We start from the raw sequence: 23712 nt of genomic DNA, 5'->3' as shown, positions 1-23712 counted from the left end.
AAACTTTGCTTCTAAACAACCTAAACAGAACAATTATTTTGAAACATTTTTTAAGGGTTCGGGATTCTTATTAGTGTCTTAGGAAGGTGTAAGGCACCTAAGATACTCCGTTAAACACGGTTTTCCGGCGATTAACTTATTTGACTACTTTTTAACCTTTTGCGAATTTGAAGTTGAACCTTTATTAGAGCTTTATTTGGACAAATCTAAAAGTTGAAATACTTATTGTTTTTGAGATTCTTTTAAAGTTAAACTTTTTAAATTTTAAACTCTAAACGAACTAGTGAATTTGAAACGTCCAATGTTTTAAGACTTAGTTTTAGCTTGATAAAATAGAAAGGCGTTTCGAAGGAGATTTGGATTTTTCTAGTCCTAACACTAACGATACTTTAAACAACGCACATAAGCAAGTAATAAGGAGAGAGAGAGAGATTTTTGGGTCCAAACTCGGGTACTGTTCGCCTTGACCGAGTTTTGGACCCACCTGTTTTTGGGTGTTTCGACCCATTTTGCCACCTGTCCAAGTCTAAACATTACAAGATAAAATATAAGAGGAATAAGGAAAGGAAAATGACAAGGGCTTATGCCCATTACAAAATAAAATACGGAAACAAAATAAAGAAACGTCTTCTAATCCACTTTGGATTCTCCTTCCAACTTCATGACTTGTACGCCTCTCTTAAGGTTGTCTTGCTTGGTAAAAGACTATGAGTCTTTACGACTCTCTCGAGATACGGAGAAGGAGAGTTCGTGGTGAACTCAAACGGATTTTACATGCCACACAATAAACAAAAGGAATTAATATTCGATTCAACGGGCACATATACAAGAAAACAAACTAACTTAATAGAAAATGCATATCCATGGATAGTATCTAATCGGATCAATAGACACACGACAACATGTAACAAGAAAGGTCGGACTAGCGCAACATGAAAGAGACGACAGAAGAGAAAAGTAATGACAAATGCGAGTCGACCCAAGGTAAATAACTATATTGAGGCGATTTTACTTACCCAACCAAACAATGAACTTTCAATTTCACAGAACAAGGCATGTATATGGCAATCTTTGAATTTAAAATTTGACTTGTCGAACTAACAACAAAGAAAAAGGACAAAACTCCAAAATAAGACATCACTATTATCATTCAATGCACTACTTCGCTTCTGTCGAACCCATCATCACATCAGTTTGACATCAAAGTGAAAGAAAAACAAAAGAAGAAATAACAATAAAGATGATGACAGAAGAGTTTGAAGTGAAATTGGATTTCACTTCGACCAAACGGGTAACATCTACAACTCATTATAAGCAGAATAACGAAGGATTCCCTTAGACTAATTCATGTACGAATACAAACAGGAGGAAGAAGTAGGAAACGAGCAGAAACAGACTCGGCGGATCGAAATACCCCAAACACACCGTTCGTTCCCTTTAAAACTTTATCAAATATAGGAAGTTGCGACAAAATCAAGCGAAGACAAGACAAAACCACGAATTTCAAACAACTTCTGCAATACAACAAATTCACAGCAGCTAGGACCAACCTAAACACTAACGTACAAACAGCAAATACAACTAAGAGTCGAGGGTCAAGATGGGTGTTACCTCTTTAAGTGCAGCGAAACAGGAACAGCGAGCAGGCGGAGCACCACTATCACGAACCCGAAATCACCCTCTGCTTCGCTCGTTCGAACAAGAACGTCGCAACGACACTCGACGAAACAGTTTCTTCTCGTCCAGAAATCTCCAACCTCAAATTGCTTCCAAAAGTTTCGACCAAAGATTCAGCCTTAATTTTGACCAAATGTCCCACCCAAGTTCTACTTTTTCGAATTTTCGATGAAAAAATCCCCTTCCTTTTCGTAAAAAAAAAACCCCCTTTTTATGAAGATGGGAGGGGTTTATGTAGGGTCGGTGATACGATTTTTCGCCCATTTTTTGAACTCAAAATCGAAATCCCTTTGGGTCAAAACCCACATGGCCATTGCGTGTTGGCGAGGGTGACATACGACGTTTCGCAGACCTGCTCGACAGGGTATGGGTTTCTGCGGGGTTGTTGGCGAGTCGCGAAATGGAGGGGAAAGGAGAAGAACGTGGGGTTGTTGGCGTTTGCAGGAAGTGACGTCTGTTTTTCTGGGTTCTGCCGAGAGGGAAAGGAGAGAGCGAGCGTGGGCGTGAGACGCGGGAGAGAGGGAAGGAGAGGAGAGAGGACGAGAGTGCGAGAGCGTGGGGAGATGAGGGAGAGAGCGTGGGGGTCGCGTGGGTTCTGAATTTTTTTTTTTCGCGTCTGCACCTGTTCTGGGGAAAGGGGCGTGAGGAAGGGGGGAAGAGGGAAGGGGAGCTGGGTCGGAGCGGGTCAAGAGATTTGGGGCTGGGTCGGGTAGGAAATTAGGGGGTTTGGGTTGGGTTAAAATTAAAGGGAGATGGGCCTGAGGTGTAATTGGGTTGGGAATAAGAGTGGGCTGATGGTAACAAAAGGAAATGGGTTGGGATTAAAGGGTTTGGGCCATTAAGAATAAGAGGAAAGAGGCCCAAACGTTTTAGATGTGCTTGAAGGGGCAATGAGTTGGATTAAATAAAAATGATAAACTCGTTAAGCATTAAATAAACGAATTTGTATTAATTAATTAACGAGCCTATTTATTTAGCAACATAACTACTTAGATTATAAAATAAAGATTCAAAATATAGTTGTGATTTAAAGTAAACTAGTTTAATAGAATACTTTCCAAACTTAAGATATACATACATACATACATATACATATACATATATATGTATATATATATATATATATACATATTTTTTTTTTATATATTTTTTTTTAATTTTCGCAAGACTTATAAAACTAATTAACTTAAATAATTTAAAAACTCATGAAGCTCGATAATTAATTTATACCAACGCGGGTCAAAAATTGGGTGTCAACAACTGTCCCTCATTTTACTTGGGTTGATGCAAGCAACTCGAGGAAAATGAAGTTGACCGAACCAATTTTGACCAACTCCATTCGTTTTTAAACAGAAGGATTTGACAAAGAGTTTAGGAATTATGGCCGAACCCTTGCAAACGGGTCTCCTACATATCTCAGGCTATATGGGAATTCAGGCCACTCGTAGTTCGATAAGCTTGATTTACCGCACGATTTCAAAGAATCAAAAGCCACCTCGACACCGAATTATGAAGGTATCGAAATGCTCGAGAATAGAATTCGAGAGCGAATGTTGGAATACAGCCGAGTTTTCAACATTGAATCCGCCTACATACCCTTAAACCTTCGGAATCAGGCTGTGTGTAGTTCGACTAGATCGTTGGAAAAGGAAAACTATTATGCTAGCTAACCTTCGGTTTTGGACGAGTGACACATTAAACGAGTATGAAAAAGAGGCTTGTAACCTCTTAGCCATGAATGTGGAGCTCTTCACATCCATAGGTAAGAACTTACACGGACATAATTTCCAAAGCTCCTGGCGCATTGTCACTCAGATTGGAAACTCGCCCCCGATAAAACAAAACTTCCGGACGCAAGACGGAAACTGACAGAACTAGAGAAAACCCGTATGCCTCGAGAGGGGTGGTTCGATCGTGGTGGAAGTCGCTCCTCTGCTCGCGTCCTAAGAGTTTGACATTCCTCTTTGGACTATGTCCCAGTTCGCTGCTAAGAAAAGTTCCACGTTGTGCTGCATCCTTTTTGATGTCGTCCGCACCTGTGGTTTTTGGAGAATTCATCCTTTTGGATGCTCTCGACAAAGACTGAGATAAAACTCGTCAGCTTAAAAAATGCAATTAGGATGGGAGACAGTGTCTTTTACCATGTCGACACTTCATTGTTCTCTTCCATGTTCGACGTCGACTCGATCGGTCTGACGTCCAGCAAATAAAGTTTATGCCTTGTGTTTTGCAATATCATCTTCAATGTATTCCATACTTGATGTCGAAATAAATAAATAAATGCTGATGCGATATTGATGTTTCTTTTGTTGTCATCTTCGATGCTCTCCATGATGTTTATTTTTATAAGAAATAACATAATGCAGTCGAGGCCAATGGATAAGTATTGCTCTTTCTTTATCCAAGTACGTCTTCTTGCGGGTCATGAATATCTTCCCGCGATACGTAAATTCCTGCGAGATATGAATCTTCTCGCGATGCATAACTTTCAGCGAAGAATAAAATCTTCTTGCGATGTGCAAATTTTGACGAGGCATGAATTCTTCTCGTCGTGCATAAATTTTGACGAGGCATGAAATCTTCTCGTCGTGCATAATTATTGACTCGCGATGCATGATTTCCGCGATGCATGAATTCCAGCGAGGCATAAATTCTTCTCGCGATGTATAAATTTCGACGAGGCATGAAATCTTCTCGTCATGCATGATTATTGACTCGCGATGCATGATTTCCGCGATGCATGATTTCCGCGATGCATGATTCCGCGATGCATGATTTCCAGCGAGGCATAAATTCTTCTCGCGATGTATAAATTTTGACGAGGCATGAAATCTTCTCGTCATGCATGATTATTGACTCGCGATGCATGATTCTGCGATGCATGAATTCCAGCGAGGCATAAATTCTTCTCGCGATGTATAAATTTTGACGAGGCATGAAATCTTCTCGTCATGCATGATTATTGACTCGCGATGCATGATTTCCGCGATGCATGATTCCGCGATGCATGATTTCCAGCGAGGCATAAATTCTTCTCGCGATGTATAAATTTCGACGAGGCATGAAATCTTCTCGTCATGCATGATTATTGACTCGCGATGCATGATTCCGCGATGCATGAATTCCAGCGAGGCATAAATTCTTCTCGCGATGTATAAATTTTGACGAGGCATGAAATCTTCTCGTCATGCATGATTATTGACTCGCGATGCATGATTTCCGCGATGCATGATTTCCGCGATGCATGATTTCCAGCGAGGCATAAATTCTTCTCGCGATGTATAAATTTTGACGAGGCATGAAATCTTCTCGTCATGCATAATTATTTATATTGCCCCCGTGAATAGTAACGGCAAGACGACCTCCAAATAATATATCGACTTGATCGATAATGATAAAAATAATAACTGCATAGCTGTCTCTTCTGAGGTAATGCATTGTCTTGATCGACAATAATCATCTTGCTTTGATAACGCAATGCAAATAGCGTCTTCTATAGAAATCGTGAAATCTTTGCTGAGATTCCCTTTTGATCCACCTTTGAATCTGGCCAGGCACTTTGTAAATTTCATGTATTGGGGAATGGCTTGAAATAAACAAACACATTCACAAACATCTTGGCATAAAGATATGAAATGCTTCTTGCTTTCAATAAAATCACCGGCTTTGGAGATAGTCTTCTCCTTCTCCGTATTCATCAGTCGGAAGAATTCGGCCGATTTCAAAGTGAAGCTATAAACCTGCATCCACAGAAAAATTGTCAATTTTAAACATACTGATCTGTGTCGATTGTTTGCTCCTTGTCTTGACGTCCTCGGTTGATTTCCCGATTTTCCGACTCTTGATGGATAAGAAAATATCTTATACCAAAACAGATGAAATATAAAAGGGAAATTTTTAAGAGAAGCAAGAAATTTTTTAAGAAATAGCATCTCGAAAAAGTCAATGCCAAGTCATGTCATGTCAGGCTTAACGAGCTTCTTTGAGTCCGACGCTTGTCGAATGAATTTCAGAGGCATTCCGGACTTGTGGGGAAGTCCCATGACGAAATTTCGAGGCCATCCTCAAAATTTCTGTCCCAGTTTAGTATCTTGCTCATCTTTCCATTGTAACCGAACAAATCTCGGAATTTTGAGATCTTCTCAAAAATTCTGTCCCAGTCGCAAACTCGAAATGTCTTTAGTTTGATCCGCTGAGGAGAAGGTTCCTTTTGGAGAATTTTTGAGTCCCTCTCAAAAATTCTGTCCCAGTTTCTATTGTAGAAGGGGGAAATAGAAATCTTACGAGAGATATGACCGAGCCCTTGTGGCGCCTATGTATCCCGTTGAGGCAGGAATCAGGTCAAACGTAGTTCCCCTTAAAGGTTAACAAGAATAAAATTTACAAAGAAACCGACCGAAGCCGACAAAGGCCGCCTACGTATCTCATTCTTGAGAATTCAGGTCGAACATAGTTCAGGTCGTAGAATTTGGTCTTCTGTTTTGACTTGTTAAAGAAGTCCAACTTCAAATGAATTTTTGAGATCCTCTCAAAAATTCTGTCCCAGTTTCCATTATGGAGAGAAATGGAAATCTTCTGAGTATATGACCGAGCCGTTGTGGCGCCTACGTATCCCGTTGAGGCAGGAATTAGGTCAAACGTAGTTCCAACACAAGGAATAATCAAGGGGAATAAATGGGGTGACCGAAGCCGACATAGGCCGCCTACGTATCTCGTTCTCGAGAATTCAGGTCAGACGTAGTTCATTACAAGAGGGATAAGAATTCAAATTCGAACAAATACAAGCAAACAGAAGATTACAAATAAATGATGGGAAATGCAAAACGAACTTCACGCGTAATATCTCTTGACAGCATCTGAGTTGATAGGTTTGGTCCACACAGCGCCATCCATCTCTGACAAGACTAAAGCACCTCCAGATAGTACTTTGCGGACCATGTAAGGACCTTGCCAGTTTGGTGCGAACTTTCCTTTGTACTCGTCTTGATGAGGAAAAATACGCTTAAGAACCAACTGACCAACTTCAAAATTTCTGGCTCTTACTCTTTTGTGAAAAGCGCGAGTCATTCTTTGTCTATACAACTGGCCATGACAAACAGCAACCATCCTCTTTTCATCAATCAAGGCTAGTTGATCAATCCGTTTGCTAACCCACTCAGCGTTACTTAGCTCAGCTTCTTGGATGATCCTCAGTGACGGTATCTCGACTTCAACAGGTACGACTGCTTCTGTTCCGTATACTAGCAAGTATGGAGTAGCCCCAGTTGATGTTCTGACCGTCGTTCGATAACCCAGTAGAGCATATGGCAACATTTCATGCCAACCCCGCTGCTTGTCAATCATTTTCCTCAGAATCTTCTTGATGTTCTTGTTGGCGGCCTCTACAGCTCCGTTCATTTGAGGGCGATAAGCAGTTGACCTTCGGTGAATAATCTTAAATTGTTCTCATATCTCTTTCATCATATGACTGTTGAGATTTGCACCGTTATCAGTGATGATGGATTTTGGAACTCCAAATCGGCAGATCAGATTGTTGCGGACAAAGTCGGCCACCACTTTCTTGGTTATCGATTTGTAAGAGGCTGCTTCCACCCATTTGGTGAAATAACCGATGGCAACCAAAATAAATCTGTGTCCATTGGAAGCGGCCGGTTCTATAGGGCCGATGACATCCATTCCCCAAGCTACAAATGGCCAAGGTGAGCTCATAGCATTGAGTTCGTGAGGTGGCACCCTTATCAGATCACCGTGCACTTGACATTTATGGCATTTTTGCACGAATTTGCAACAGTCGTTCTCCATAGTCATCCAGAAGTAACCGGCTCGAAGGACTTTTCTTGCCAAGGTAAGCCCGTTCATATGTGTGCCACAGACTCCAGCATGTATCTGTTCAATAAGCCTCACGGCTTCAGCAGCATCCACGCATCTCAAAAGACCCAAATCTGGAGTCCTCCTGTAAAGGACTTCTCCATTCAAAAAGAAATTGAGAGCCATACGACGTATCGACTTCTTTGGATTAGATGTGGCGTCTTCTGGATATGTCCCAGACTCCAAGTACCTCTTTATGTCTAAATACCAAGGCAAACCATCTGGTTCTGATTCCACCTGTGAACAATGGACTGGATACTCCTTCAAATCTATATCCAGCGGGTCGATGTAATCAATATCCGGATGTTTGATCATTGAAGCGATGGTGGCAAGAGCATCAGCTAATTCATTCTGTATTCGGGGAGTATGTCTGAACTCGATCTTGCGAAACCTTTTACACAGGTTTTGCACATATTGTACATAAGGTACAATCTTTGGGTTCTTCACAGCCCATTCTCCTTGAACTTGATGGATCAAGAGGTCTGAATCTCCAATAACCAGTAACTCGTAAACATTCATGTCAACGGCCATTTTCAAACCGAGAATGCACGCTTCATACTCAGCCATGTTGTTTGTGCAGTTGAACCGTAGCTTAGCCGCCATAGGATAGTGCTGACCAGATTCTGATACCAAGACTGCTCCAACACCTTTACCCTGGTGATTCACCGCTCCATCAAAGAATAATCTCCAACCTGGATAAACTTCAGAGATATCTTCACCCACAAATGACACTTCTTCATCGTGAAAATATGTCTTGAGAGGTTCATACTCTTCATCAACGGGATTTTCCGCAAGATGATCAGCCAAAGCTTGTGCTTTTATTGCCTTCTGAGTCACGTACACGATGTCAAACTCGCTCAACAACATTTGCCATTTAGCCAGCTTCCCGGTCGGCATCGCTTTCTGGAAAATATACTTCAATGGATCCATTCTGGAGATAAGATATGTAGTATACGATGACAAATAGTGCCTCAGCTTCTGGGCAAGCCACGTCAGAGCACAGCATGTTCTTTCCAGCAAAGTGTAACGAGACTCGTACGGAGTAAATTTCTTGCTGATGTAGTAGATAGCCTTTTCCTTCTTCCCTGTCTCGTCGTGTTGACCAAGTACGCATCCAAAGGCGTTATCTGAGACAGATAAATACAGCAATAAAGGACTCCTTTCTCGCGGGGGAACCAATACTGGTGGGTTAGACAAGTAGCTCTTGATAGCGTCGAAAGCGGTCTGGCACTCCTCAGTCCACTTAGTTGGGGCATCTTTCTTCAGCAACTTGAAGATGGGCTCACATACCACCGTCGATTGTGCTATAAACCGGCTGATATAGTTTAACCTCCCTAAGAAACTCATCACCTCTTTTCTCGTCTTCGGCGGAGGTAACTCCTGAATTGCTTTGATCTTGGAAGGGTCGAGCTCAATACCTCTTCTGCTGACTATAAACCCTAACAATTTCCCAGCTGGGACTCCAAAAGCACACTTGGCGGGATTTAGCTTCAAGTTGTACCTACGCAAACGTTCAAAGAATTTTCGCAGGTGTGTCAAATGATCCGAACTCTCGCGGGATTTAATTATGACGTCGTCCACGTACACTTCAATTTCCTTGTGAATCATGTCGTGGAAGATAGTCGTCATGGCTCTCATGTAAGTGGCACCGGCGTTTTTGAGCCCAAACAGCATCACCCTGTAGTGATATACCCCCCAAGGTGTGATGAAGGCCGTTTTCTCCGCGTCTTCTCCATCCATCAGAATCTGGTGATAACCCGCGTAACAATCCACAAATGACTGCATTTCATGTTTGGCACATTTATCAATCAGAATATGGATATTTGGCAACGGGAAATTATCCTTTGGACTAGCCTTGTTGAGATCTCTGTAATCAACGCAAATCCTGATTTTTCCATCTTTCTTGGCGACCGGAACGACATTCGCCAACCAGGTGGGATATTGCGTTACTTCTACCAACCGGGACTCTATCTGCTTGGTGATTTCCTCCTTAATCTTCAAACTCAACTCAGGCTTGAATTTCCGAGTCTTTTGCTTCACTGGCTCGAACCCTGGGTTGATAGGCAGCTTATGAGATACGACATCGGTACTCAGCCCCTGCATGTCACTGACCTTCCAAACAAACACATCGCTGTATTCGGCAAGCAAATGAATCAGGCTCTCCTTCTGAGTTTCATTCAGGTGAGTGCTGATCTTAACCTCTTTGACACATTCTGAATCTCCCAAATTTACCGTCTCTGTTTCCTCCAGATTCGGTTTATGTTGATTCTCGAACTGTCGAAACTCTTCTACTACATAGTCTGGTTCCCCACTTTCTTCGTCGTAGTCGTCAGCCACATCGTCATTTACCTCATTTTGTTCGTTTAGCTCATGACATGACATGACGTTGGCAGGTTTGTAACTTACGTTACTGAAATCATAAACAGACAAAATTAGAAAAGTAAAATATAACAAGCAATCGAATAAACAAAGTCAAAATAAGGAGGCCTTCATTTAAATTGAATCAAGATGCAAAGTTGGGTCATGGCACAAGGCCACGTCGCCCTTTAAACAATCATAACAAAATTCAAAATCAAGAAAATGCAGAAATGGTGGGTCTCGGGCCTCTTCCGAACGACCACCGATTTTGGCATGCACAAAATAAATCCTTTCTACCCAAAAGTCCGGGACATCAGGATTGGTGTGGACGTCCAATTCTTCAGCATCTCCCCCGGTTCAGCATCGCGAAAGCCAGCTGGCTCGGCCTCTTCCTCTATGACGGCATTGATCTCCTTGAACAGGTCACAGATTCCTTCCCCGTCGTCTTCAGGCTCGGCATGCTCCCGAATTGGAAAGGAGTGATAGAGATGCGGGATCGGCTTAGTCAACTCTTGATCCCTTCTCCTCTTCATCTTCATATCATCATCTGTGGGGATGTACCCCAAACCATACTTTGATCCCTGAGCAAGGACCGGAACAGGCTCAATAATTCCTTGGGAATCTCTTCCCAATCCGAAACCTGGCTCGAACCCATTTTGCAGCATCACCGTGGCTATCATTTTGTACACGGTTGGAATGGAGTTGAGGGCCAAATCTTCGTTGGCGGCATTCACCAGCTCCACCGTGTAAAAGTCTGCGCCTTGCGGCATCTCATCAATGACCGACACCTGCTTGCCCGAGCGACTTCCCTCGCCGTGAATCACTAACTCTTCATTTTTCCACACAAGTTTCATCATCTGATGGAGAGTAGAGGGGACGGCTCCAGCCACGTGGATAAACGGCCTTCCCAAAAGAAGGTTGTAGCTAGTGTCTATGTCCAATACTTGGAATTGCGCACTGAACTCTGTGGGGCCCATTTGAAGGGTCAAAGTCACAGCCCCTAAGGTGTCTCTTTGCACACCATCAAATGCCCTTACATTGACCTGATTCTGCTCCAGTTTCCCAAGGTCAAAATTTAGTTGCCTCAATGTCGTCAATGGGCAAATATTCAAACCGGACCCATCATCTACCAAAACACAGTTGACAACCTTTCCACGACATATCACGGTAATGTGTAGCGCTTTGTTGTGGGATCTTCCTTCGACTGGCAACTCATCGTCACAAAAGCTGATCCGGTGCCCCCGAATGACTTGATGATTCATAGCAGCCACGTTATCACTACTTGTACCTGAGGGTACGTATGTATCATCAAGAGCTTTCATTAAGGCCTGCCTGTGGGACTGAGAGCTCATCAGCAGGGCCCACACGGAGATCTGAGCCGGAGTCTTCTCTAAATGTTTGACGATGGAATAGTCCTTCGGTTGCATCCTTCTCCAGAATTCTTCTGCTTCCCCCTCGCTTATCGGCCTCTTAGCATGGTCCTTCTTCTGTCCTCCGAGAGCAAGCTCATCAGGAGTGTAGCACCTTCCGGACCTGGTCATGCCTTGGGCCACGGCAGTTTCAATGACAAATTTGGGCTTAACGAGGGTTTTCGAAGGCACCAAGGCAACAGCCTTTGCAGGTGTCAGAATAACAAACTTCCTCCTTTCTTTGACGCTTAAAGAAGCGACAGCCCTTTCCAAGTCCTCATGCATAATAGGGGTAATCATCTTTGTTCCACACCCGTCTTCATCCGTTTCAATCATATTAAGGTTGTCACCTCCATGATTCGGCAACGGATTTGTGTTGACGTTTGGCACCGCCGATTGAAGAGAAACTACCTCTTGATCGATCAGGTCTTGGATTTTGTGCTTGAGGTTGATGCAATCTTCCGTGTCATGTCCAACACTGTTGGAATGATAAGCACACCTTTGATCTGGCCTGTAGAACTTTGAGTTGACATCCCCGGGTTTGGGCCCCACAGGGTGGATGTATCCATCTGCGGCTAGCCTCTCAAATAGTTTGGTCCGGCTTTCAGCAAGTGTGGTAAAGTTCCTTGAAGGCCTTTTTTCAGGTCTCGGACGGGAAGTATCATAATTGCTTTGCCGAGGGGGAGGCACCCGCTGATAATTTTTGGTATTTGTACGAGGAGCTTGGCCCCGGGGATAAGGGCTTGCCTGGAAATTTGGCATTGTAGCTTGGTAATTCGGGAGGGGGTCCTGGTATAATGGAGCTTGGACTTGATAAGTGGACGGAGGTGGTCGGTAGCTCGACTGTACGTTGGCACAGTTGGGAGCAATATTCTGATAAGGGGATGGGATCTGGTATGGTTGAGGGTAATTTGGGTATATGGGAGAAAAATTTTGGAGATTAGAGGGTGGACTTTGGTACGACGAAATTTGAGCACTCTGATAGGTGGGGACAGTATTGTGGTTATTAGGATGATTGGATTGTGGGTAGTTGGATCGGTGGGACTTTGGGGAAGGCCTGAAACGATCTTGGGAATGTGACGGGTTTCTAGGGGTTTTTCTTCCCCCATACGAGACAGCGGCAACTTCCTCTCTTCTCTTTCTTATCAATCCTGAAGACCCAGGCGACGCAGATACACGGGCTATCTTCCCCGATTTTAGACCATCTTCGATAGTCTCACCAACTTTGACTATCTCAGCGAATTTAGCTCCGACTAGCAATATGATCCGATCATAGTACTCAGGCTCCTGTACCCGCACGAATACTTCCACAATCTCTTTCTCGGTCATGGGTGGTCTTACCCTCGCCGCTTCTTTCCTCCACCTATAGGCAAATTCCCTATAGCTTTCAGTTGGTTTCTGCTTCATCTTCTCTAAAGAATACCGATCGGGCACTATTTCAACATTGTAGGCGAATCGGTCAATGAAGTCCTTAGCCAATGCATTCCAACTGGGCCACTGCCTGGTTTCATGTGAAGTAAACCACTCGAGGGCCTCTCCACACAGACTTCGGCTGAAAAGCCGCATCAACAAGGCCTCATCCCTGCCAACTCCCACGAGCTGGTCACAATACGCTCTCAAATGCGCCATAGGATTGCCCACTCCTCCGAAGGTGTCAAACTTCGGAATTTTAAAACCTTCGGGAAGGTTCAAATCTGGATGGATGCACAATTCTGCGTAGCTAAGTCCGACGGCGTCTGGGATGCACTGCAGCTCTTTCATAGCCCTTTTGATTTCTTCCTTTATATCGATCTTCACTTCTTCTTTCGCCTTCCATTCTCTTTCCTGTTCTTCATAGTGTTCCAACTCAGAACCGTGCACCTCGTGCTCGGCAGGAGCGGGAACTTGGAAGGTGGCTCTTTTTGGTAGGGGTGGAGCTATAGAGGGACTTGGAACGTTTTGGGCGGTCTGGTAGTTTTGTGGGTAGACCTGAGGATTGGTGTTCTGGCTCAAATGCGGATGAAATGCTTGGGTATTGAAGGCAGTTTGAGTTTGGTTTTGATTTTGTGGCGGTGGGGCAGTTTGAGTATTCTGAGGATAGGGTGGTATTTGAGGGTGGTTATTTGGAAGAGGTGAAGGAGTTTGGTAAGATGCAGAAGCGTATTGAGGGTTTTGGGTTGTGAGGTCAATCACAGACGGATTATGCACAGGTGTAGAAGGCTGGTTCTGAGTTGGATCTATGTTTGATGAAGGGAAGTAGACCGGAGGTCTTGCATCAGCAGTATTAGTACCAAATCCAGGTGGAGGCGCATCCTGTCTCCGTTGCATTTCAACTTTCATTTCAGCAATTTGTTGCATCAGCTGCATGATCAATTCGTTCTGTTCCACTACAGTGGGCTGAGCCACCACAACGTCAGTAAGACGCCCTTCGTCATTGTTGTCTCCCATAACTGTTTTTTCCTTTGTCTGAATTTGATCGAGGGAAGGAATCTGTAGGACCTTTTGACTTGGTGAAGTAAGGATGATCTGCCAGCTTTATCGACACAGATCAGTAAAAGGTACCTGAGAGGTAAAAACAACTCAAAGGCAAATTTGTTAGTACATATCCAGAGTACAAAATGCATAATATCGCACATAAAACAGATAAACACACAAGTCGTTTTGTTTGAGGATATCTTAACCCACGAATAAGGACGGATATATATTTTGAACAAACAGGAATTTGTTTGTTTGGCGCTATCTTGGGAAATCTGAATCACGTTGAGCTATGGTCTTCTTGCAGCTGCTTTGCGACGTCCGTTGATCTTATCTTCGTATCTCCGAAACATGGAGGAGAATGAAAATTTTCTGTGATAGGGGCCGGGCCGGGAAGGCTGCCTACGTATCTCACGGGAGAATTCAGGCCCAACGTAGTTCGGATTTTAGGATGAAAATTTTCCATTCATTCTTTCGTTGTGATTACAAGGGAATTGAAAAACAACATTGAGATTTCTGGAAGACCACATTTGGAGATTTCTTGCCTTGTGGCTGCGTCATTCCTTTCCTTTCAGACAGTCGAAAATGGAGGCTTGTAGACGATTTCTTCTTCATCATCCTCCTCAATCACTTCATGGTCGGGGCCACTGTTGCCTGTTCCCTGATCACGGGCGAGGTATTTTCCGCCCTTTGGGTCGCTATAGGTTGCCAATTCCTCGTCGAGCGCCACGCTTCTGTCCAATAACACAGCAGTCTCGATATCTATCTTCGCCTCTCTTGCCTTTCCTTCGTGTATCTCCAAACGAAGCAAGTTCAACCTTTTCCTTAGGCTTTCGGTTTCCCTCTCAACCTCCTTCTTTCTCTTTATCTGTGACGCCAGATCTTCATCCAAGGTTGTGACCGCAGCCTTGTAGATTGCCGTGGTCACGTCTACTTTGAGTCCTTCCTCCTTAACCTTCTGAATCTCTCGAGTGACTCGCTCGATCTTTCTTCGCAATTCCTCCTCAGTGAGCTCCGTCTGGACGTTCTTGCCTTTGTCCATAGCGGTGATTCAACTTTCCTGAGATGATAGAGTGGTATTTAGGATTTATGGTATGGATTTTGTGTGAGAAACTTGAGACTCGGGAATTTTGGTCGGACAATTGTAATGTTGGCTTCTGTATACTCTTTAGGATTTTGGCTAGGAGTGGGTTTACGATATCCTCAATCAAAGCAACATAACACATAAACATTTAAACAAATATATCGTTTCCTAAACATGCATGTGACCCTTTTGTGCCAAGGGTAGGCCTAGCGATCTGAAGGATGTATTGCCCATTTAAATAAGTAATTGTACCCCCGAAACAAATTTCACTAGATGTCATAGCGTTCATTACACAATCAAAATTAAACGGGATATATCTTGGGAAGGGGATGTAGTGCAAATACACATATAAAATCAATCCCACCCAGGGGAGTTAAAAGGTCGATGATCCAGCTCCTCTTCTGGCCTTCTCCACTTCTTCTCGGATAATGCATTTGCTGGTGAACACGTATGGCTCAGCGAACGCAGCTTTGGAAGATGTTGGTATGGCTTGTAAGGTGTTCATCTGCTCGTCCAAAATAGTGTCCAAACGCATTAGGCAAGTCCTTGTGTCAGCTAATTCTTGTGACATTACGGCTAAAACTCTCTGATTTTCTAATTCCCGGAGTTGGTACGCTTGCTCCCTTTGTTGAAATTCCTGTTCTTTCTTATAGAATTCCTGCTCCCTCCGGTCCCACTCTTGCTAAAAATGGTACGCGTGAATCTGAAGCCTTGTCTCCACGTCTTCGATTTTCCGACTCGTGTGTGGTGTCGGATCCACTACACCATGCAAATTATTATGCAACCATGTCTTATATTCGTCGACATACCCAGCTCCATACCTATCTTCGGTGACCTCCCACTTCATGTTGACACGTCCGGCCCATTCCTGGAGGATAATTTTAGCGAAAGGTATTTTGTCCTTCCCGTTGTAATCAACAATGAAAGAGCTGGCATCTCCTTGGGCGGGTATGATTTGGACTTTCCCAAATTGCCGCATTACTCGTGTCGGGTTGTAAGGACGCAATCCTCTGATGCCGGGAAGGACTAAAAATGGCAATTTGGCCCCTTGGGCTGCTATCATCTGAGACCTGAAGCTCGGTAATACCCATTGTATGTCTCCTTCTTTCAAATTGTAAAACACCTTTGCCCACGCATCCCTGGTGGTGTGAATTGGAAATTTACGGATACTCAAGTAGAACTCGTAATTATTGAGAGGACTTGTTTGACTTGGTTCGGCCAAACCATGTAGCTGGGGGTTGTCTCTTTTGCATAGATGCTCCGTCAACCACCATTGAAGTAAGATGTTGCAACCTTGGAAAAACGGAAAACCATTCTTGCACAGGCTCAAAGATCGGTAAATGTCGGACAGGATGACTGGGGCCAAACAGCAATATTTCTTTTCTTCAGATTTTCTACCGACTCCTCTGAACATGGCATTCACTACCATTATTACCCGGGTGTCGATCTCTTTACCTTCGTCTTTAGGGAACACCATAGTTCCCAAGAGGCATGCGGAGAAAGCGATAGCTTGGGTTTGCCTCCAAGTACTGTGATCATGAAATTCGTCCGGGAACAATCTAAAATAATTGTCGTGCCCCCACCTCTCGAAAAACCTCATCAGCGGAATGTTGTTGGTCTCTAACCAATCTGCATTCACTAGGAATAGCATATCCCTCAATTCGTTCTTGGTTGGCCTATCTGGTAAGAGAATGTGATGATCGGGACGCTTTTTCCTTTTGCCACACGTCCCAATCGAGTCAAGGCAATCTTTGATCTCTTCTAGTGTGGGCGCTATTTCGACATCTCCAAATCGAAAGACCATTTTATCATCGTCCCAAAATCGGGTGATGACCTCGATGAATGTGGGCCATACCTTGAAGTCCATTATCGAAGGTAGGTGACCCAAGTAAATCGAGATTTCTCTCTTTTGACACTCCTTAAGATTGCTCCACCATACTCGAAGAATGTCGGGTGCCTGGGTGACCATTTTGAAGTGAAGGAACTGACTTGACATCTACAAAAATATACAACTAGTTAATTTTCAATCCCCCCGATACAACAACTAGTTAAACACGCAATACATCCTTCAAATTTAAACAACAAACATGAGCGTCCTATCGAGCCGCAGGCTCTTTGGACTCAAGGTGGACTTTTTAATGGGCCCGACACTCCCTGGGTGTCGGGTCATCCTAGGCCAATGCACTATTTTCGGGATTTGGTTTCGCTCTATCCTAGTTTGACTAAGAGTGGGTTGTATTTAGAGTGGATTGGGTAACCCAAGCGGACTACTTGGGCTGGGACAATTAACGATCGTTGACTATCAAGTAGTCAACTACACTCGTCAGGGTGCCCCGAGAAGATTTTGGTTAACGAACGACTGCGAACCCGCATAATCGTCCTTTAGTGGAAATGTAAAAAAGTGTCGTTTGACGGAAGTATGTATGCTATGTATGCAACAGCTTAAAAAATCTAATTAATTTAAACACTTAAACAGTTAATCACAAATAATCAAATACGTTAATCTTAAGGTTAGAATCCTCCAAGTCCCCAGCAGAGTCGCCATTTCTGTTTTATCGAAAAATGGGTGATTTTCGAAAAGAGTTTGTTTTTCGACTTTTAGGAGTCGCCACTTAATTTTTAAGAAAAATCAAGAAAACTTTGCTTCTAAACAACCTAAACAGAACAATTGTTTTGAAACATTTTTTAAGGGTTCGGGATTCTTATTAGTGTCTTAGGAAGGTGTAAGGCACCTAAGATACTCCGTTAAACACGGTTTTCCGGCGATTAACTTATTTGACTACTTTTTAACCTTTTGCGAATTTGAAGTTGAACCTTTATTAGAGCTTTATTTGGACAAATCTAAAAGTTGAAATACTTATTGTTTTTGAGATTCTTTTAAAGTTAAACTTTTTAAATTTTAAACTCTAAACGAACTAGTGAATTTGAAACGTCCAATGTTTTAAGACTTAGTTTTAGCTTGATAAAATAGAAAGGCGTTTCGAAGGAGATTTGGATTTTTCTAGTCCTAACACTAACGATACTTTAAACAACGCACATAAGCAAGTAATAAGGAGAGAGAGAGAGATTTTTGGGTCCAAACTCGGGTACTGTTCGCCTTGACCGAGTTTTGGACCCACCTGTTTTTGGGTGTTTCGACCCATTTTGCCACCTGTCCAAGTCTAAACATTACAAGATAAAATATAAGAGGAATAAGGAAAGGAAAATGACAAGGGCTTATGCCCATTACAAAATAAAATACGGAAACAAAATAAAGAAACGTCTTCTAATCCACTTTGGATTCTCCTTCCAACTTCATGACTTGTACGCCTCTCTTAAGGTTGTCTTGCTTGGTAAAAGACTATGAGTCTTTACGACTCTCTCGAGATACGGAGAAGGAGAGTTCGTGGTGAACTCAAACGGATTTTACATGCCACACAATAAACAAAAGGAATTAATATTCGATTCAACGGGCACATATACAAGAAAACAAACTAACTTAATAGAAAATGCATATCCATGGATAGTATCTAATCGGATCAATAGACACACGACAACATGTAACAAGAAAGGTCGGACTAGCGCAACATGAAAGAGACGACAGAAGAGAAAAGTAATGACAAATGCGAGTCGACCCAAGGTAAATAACTATATTGAGGCGATTTTACTTACCCAACCAAACAATGAACTTTCAATTTCACAGAACAAGGCATGTATATGGCAATCTTTGAATTTAAAATTTGACTTGTCGAACTAACAACAAAGAAAAAGGACAAAACTCCAAAATAAGACATCACTATTATCATTCAATGCACTACTTCGCTTCTGTCGAACCCATCATCACATCAGTTTGACATCAAAGTGAAAGAAAAACAAAAGAAGAAATAACAATAAAGATGATGACAGAAGAGTTTGAAGTGAAATTGGATTTCACTTCGACCAAACGGGTAACATCTACAACTCATTATAAGCAGAATAACGAAGGATTCCCTTAGACTAATTCATGTACGAATACAAACAGGAGGAAGAAGTAGGAAACGAGCAGAAACAGACTCGGCGGATCGAAATACCCCAAACACACCGTTCGTTCCCTTTAAAACTTTATCAAATATAGGAAGTTGCGACAAAATCAAGCGAAGACAAGACAAAACCACGAATTTCAAACAACTTCTGCAATACAACAAATTCACAGCAGCTAGGACCAACCTAAACACTAACGTACAAACAGCAAATACAACTAAGAGTCGAGGGTCAAGATGGGTGTTACCTCTTTAAGTGCAGCGAAACAGGAACAGCGAGCAGGCGGAGCACCACTATCACGAACCCGAAATCACCCTCTGCTTCGCTCGTTCGAACAAGAACGTCGCAACGACACTCGACGAAACAGTTTCTTCTCGTCCAGAAATCTCCAACCTCAAATTGCTTCCAAAAGTTTCGACCAAAGATTCAGCCTTAATTTTGACCAAATGTCCCACCCAAGTTCTACTTTTTCGAATTTTCGATGAAAAAATCCCCTTCCTTTTCGTAAAAAAAAAACCCCCTTTTTATGAAGATGGGAGGGGTTTATGTAGGGTCGGTGATACGATTTTTCGCCCATTTTTTGAACTCAAAATCGAAATCCCTTTGGGTCAAAACCCACATGGCCATTGCGTGTTGGCGAGGGTGACATACGACGTTTCGCAGACCTGCTCGACAGGGTATGGGTTTCTGCGGGGTTGTTGGCGAGTCGCGAAATGGAGGGGAAAGGAGAAGAACGTGGGGTTGTTGGCGTTTGCAGGAAGTGACGTCTGTTTTTCTGGGTTCTGCCGAGAGGGAAAGGAGAGAGCGAGCGTGGGCGTGAGACGCGGGAGAGAGGGAAGGAGAGGAGAGAGGACGAGAGTGCGAGAGCGTGGGGAGATGAGGGAGAGAGCGTGGGGGTCGCGTGGGTTCTGAATTTTTTTTTTTCGCGTCTGCACCTGTTCTGGGGAAAGGGGCGTGAGGAAGGGGGGAAGAGGGAAGGGGAGCTGGGTCGGAGCGGGTCAAGAGATTTGGGGCTGGGTCGGGTAGGAAATTAGGGGGTTTGGGTTGGGTTAAAATTAAAGGGAGATGGGCCTGAGGTGTAATTGGGTTGGGAATAAGAGTGGGCTGATGGTAACAAAAGGAAATGGGTTGGGATTAAAGGGTTTGGGCCATTAAGAATAAGAGGAAAGAGGCCCAAACGTTTTAGATGTGCTTGAAGGGGCAATGAGTTGGATTAAATAAAAATGATAAACTCGTTAAGCATTAAATAAACGAATTTGTATTAATTAATTAACGAGCCTATTTATTTAGCAACATAACTACTTAGATTATAAAATAAAGATTCAAAATATAGTTGTGATTTAAAGTAAACTAGTTTAATAGAATACTTTCCAAACTTAAGATATACATACATACATACATATACATATACATATATATGTATATATATATATATATATACATATTTTTTTTTTATATATTTTTTTTTAATTTTCGCAAGACTTATAAAACTAATTAACTTAAATAATTTAAAAACTCATGAAGCTCGATAATTAATTTATACCAACGCGGGTCAAAAATTGGGTGTCAACAACTGTCCCTCATTTTACTTGGGTTGATGCAAGCAACTCGAGGAAAATGAAGTTGACCGAACCAATTTTGACCAACTCCATTCGTTTTTAAACAGAAGGATTTGACAAAGAGTTTAGGAATTATGGCCGAACCCTTGCAAACGGGTCTCCTACATATCTCAGGCTATATGGGAATTCAGGCCACTCGTAGTTCGATAAGCTTGATTTACCGCACGATTTCAAAGAATCAAAAGCCACCTCGACACCGAATTATGAAGGTATCGAAATGCTCGAGAATAGAATTCGAGAGCGAATGTTGGAATACAGCCGAGTTTTCAACATTGAATCCGCCTACATACCCTTAAACCTTCGGAATCAGGCTGTGTGTAGTTCGACTAGATCGTTGGAAAAGGAAAACTATTATGCTAGCTAACCTTCGGTTTTGGACGAGTGACACATTAAACGAGTATGAAAAAGAGGCTTGTAACCTCTTAGCCATGAATGTGGAGCTCTTCACATCCATAGGTAAGAACTTACACGGACATAATTTCCAAAGCTCCTGGCGCATTGTCACTCAGATTGGAAACTCGCCCCCGATAAAACAAAACTTCCGGACGCAAGACGGAAACTGACAGAACTAGAGAAAACCCGTATGCCTCGAGAGGGGTGGTTCGATCGTGGTGGAAGTCGCTCCTCTGCTCGCGTCCTAAGAGTTTGACATTCCTCTTTGGACTATGTCCCAGTTCGCAAGACTTATAAAACTAATTAACTTAAATAATTTGAAAACTCATGAAGCTCGATAATTAATTTATACCAACGCAGGTCAAAAATTGGGTGTCAACGTCTATGAAAAATTTTGGTCATTTTGTTTTGAGAATTCTAGATCACAAAAAATCCATAAACTATAGCACATGAAAATGATAAAATCTGTGTTAACTAGCTTTGGAGCTCGTTTGAAATTGAAAATGCGCCTATTTTTTCTGTAGAACGAATTAGGTCCATTGCTAAGGTATTAAAGGACGTCCATGAAATGTTTTGGCTATTTTGTTTTGGAAATTTCAAATCACAAAAAATCCAAGGATTATAGCACACTAAAATTGGCAAAATCTATGTTTACCAGCTATGGAGCTCGTTTGAACTTGAAAATGCATTTGTTTTCCCCGCAGGACGAATTGGGTCCATTGCTAGGGTCTTAACGGACGTCCATGAAAAAATTCAATCATTTTGTTTCAGAAATTCCCAATCACAAAGAAATCCATGTAACTATAGCACACGTAAATCGACAAAATTTGTGTTTACCTGCTTTGGGGCTTGTTTGAACTTGAAAATGCGCACGTTTTCCACGCGGAATGAACTAGGTCCATTTCTAGTGTCTTAACGAACGTCAATGAAAAATTTTGTTCATTTTTTTCGAGAATACCAGATCACAACAAAATCCATTGACTATAGCACATGAAAATTGACAAAATCTTTGTATACGTACTTTGGCGCTTGTTTGAACTTTAAATTATTTCCGTTTTTTCCGTAGGACGAACTGGGTCCATTGCTAAAGTCTTAACAGACATCCTTAAAAAATTTTGGTCACTTTTTTTGGGAATTCCAAATCACAAAAAATCCATGGACTATAGCACATTAAAATCGATAAAATTAGCGTTTACCTGCTTAGTGACTTGTTTGAACTTGAAAATGCCGTCGTTTTTCCTGCGAAATGAACTGAGTCAATTGTTGAGGTCTTAACGGATGTCTATGAAAATTTTTGACCATTTTGTTTTGGAAATTCTACATCACAAAAAATTCATGGCATATAGCACACGAAAATTGGTAAGATATGCGGTTACCTTTTTTGGGGGTTGTTTGAAATTGAAAATGTGTATATTCTCACCGAAGGATGAACTAGGTGCATTTATAATGTCTTAACGAATGTCCATAATTTTTTTTTGATCATTTTGTTTAAGGAATTACATATCACAAAATTTTCATGAACTATAGCACACGAAAATTGATAAAATCGTCATTACCTACTTTGGGCTTGTTTGAACTTGAAAATGCATCCAGTTTCCCTGTGGGACGAATTGATTCATTGCTAAAGTTTAATGGACGTCCATGAAATATTTAAGTCATTTTTGTTTTGAAAATGCCAGATAACAAAAAATTCATGGACTAAAGTGCACGAAAAATCGGCAAAATTTTTTGTTTACCTGATTTGGGCTTGTTTGAACTTGATAATGCACCCGTTTTCCCCGCGGGACGAATAGGGTCCATTGCTAAGGTCTTAAGGGACATCCATGAGAAATTTTGGTCATTTTATTTTGAAAATTTCTGATCACAAAAGTCCATGGACTATAGCATATGAAAATCGATAAAATTTGTGTTTTCCTATTTTAGGGTTTGTTTAAACTTTAAAAAGTGCTCGTTTTCCCTGCGGAACGAACTGGGTCTATTTCTTAGGTCTTAACAGATGTCCTTGAAAAATTTCTGTCATTTTATTTCAGTAGTTCCATATCAAGAAAAATACATGGACTATAGCACACGAAGATCGGCAACATGTGTATTTATCTACTTTAGAGCTCGTTTGAACAGTAAAATTGCTCGTTTTCCGTGCAAGACAAACTGGATCCGTTTGTAAGGTTTTAACGTACGTCTATGAAAAAATTTCAGTTATTTTGTTATGAAAATCAAGATCACAAAAAATCCATAAACTATAACACACAAAAATGGTAAAAATCTGTCTTTACCTACTTTGGGCTTGTTTGAAGTTTAAAACGTACCTGTTTTTTTCATGGGATAAACTGGATCCATTGCAAAGGTCTTAACGGAAGTCTATGAAGAATTTTGACAATTTTTTTCCAGATATTTTAAATCACAAAAATTCATGGACTATAGAACACAAAAATCGATAAAATCTGCATTTACCTTTTTTAAGGCTCGTTTGAACTTGAAAAAACACTCATTTTCCCCATTGGACGAACTGAGTCTATAGCAAAGGTCTTAACAGACGTCTTTGAGAAATTTTGGTCATTTTGTTTTTGCAATTCCTGATTAAAAAAAATCATGGACTATAACACATGAAAATTTGTAAAATTTTTGTTTACCTATTTTGGAGCTCGTTTGAACTTCAAAATGCGTCTATTTTCCATGCGGGATGAATTAGGTCCAGTGCTAAGGTCTTAAAAGACGTTTTGAAAAGTTTCGAAAATCGGCGAAATCTGCGTTTACCTGCTTTAATGCTCGTTTGAACTTGAAAATGCGCTCGTTTTCCATGCAGGATGAACTAGGTCCATTTCTAATGTCTTAACGAACGTCTATGAAAAAT

General features: G+C 41.9%; 1 protein-coding gene across 1 annotated transcript; it reads right to left on the bottom strand.

Annotated features, from left to right (window-relative positions):
* Window positions 1–10196: 10196 nt before the first annotated feature.
* On the bottom strand, window positions 10197–13739 carry LOC138340686 (uncharacterized). The gene has a single exon (XM_069292612.1). It carries the CDS (start codon window positions 13737–13739, stop codon window positions 10197–10199), a length of 3543 nt encoding a protein of 1180 aa, XP_069148713.1.
* Window positions 13740–23712: the final 9973 nt, after the last annotated feature.

Source organism: Solanum lycopersicum, chromosome 12, assembly GCF_036512215.1.
Source record: "Solanum lycopersicum chromosome 12, SLM_r2.1".
Classification (NCBI taxonomy): Eukaryota; Viridiplantae; Streptophyta; class Magnoliopsida; order Solanales; family Solanaceae; genus Solanum; species Solanum lycopersicum.
This window is presented reverse-complemented; position numbering and strand designations above follow the sequence as displayed.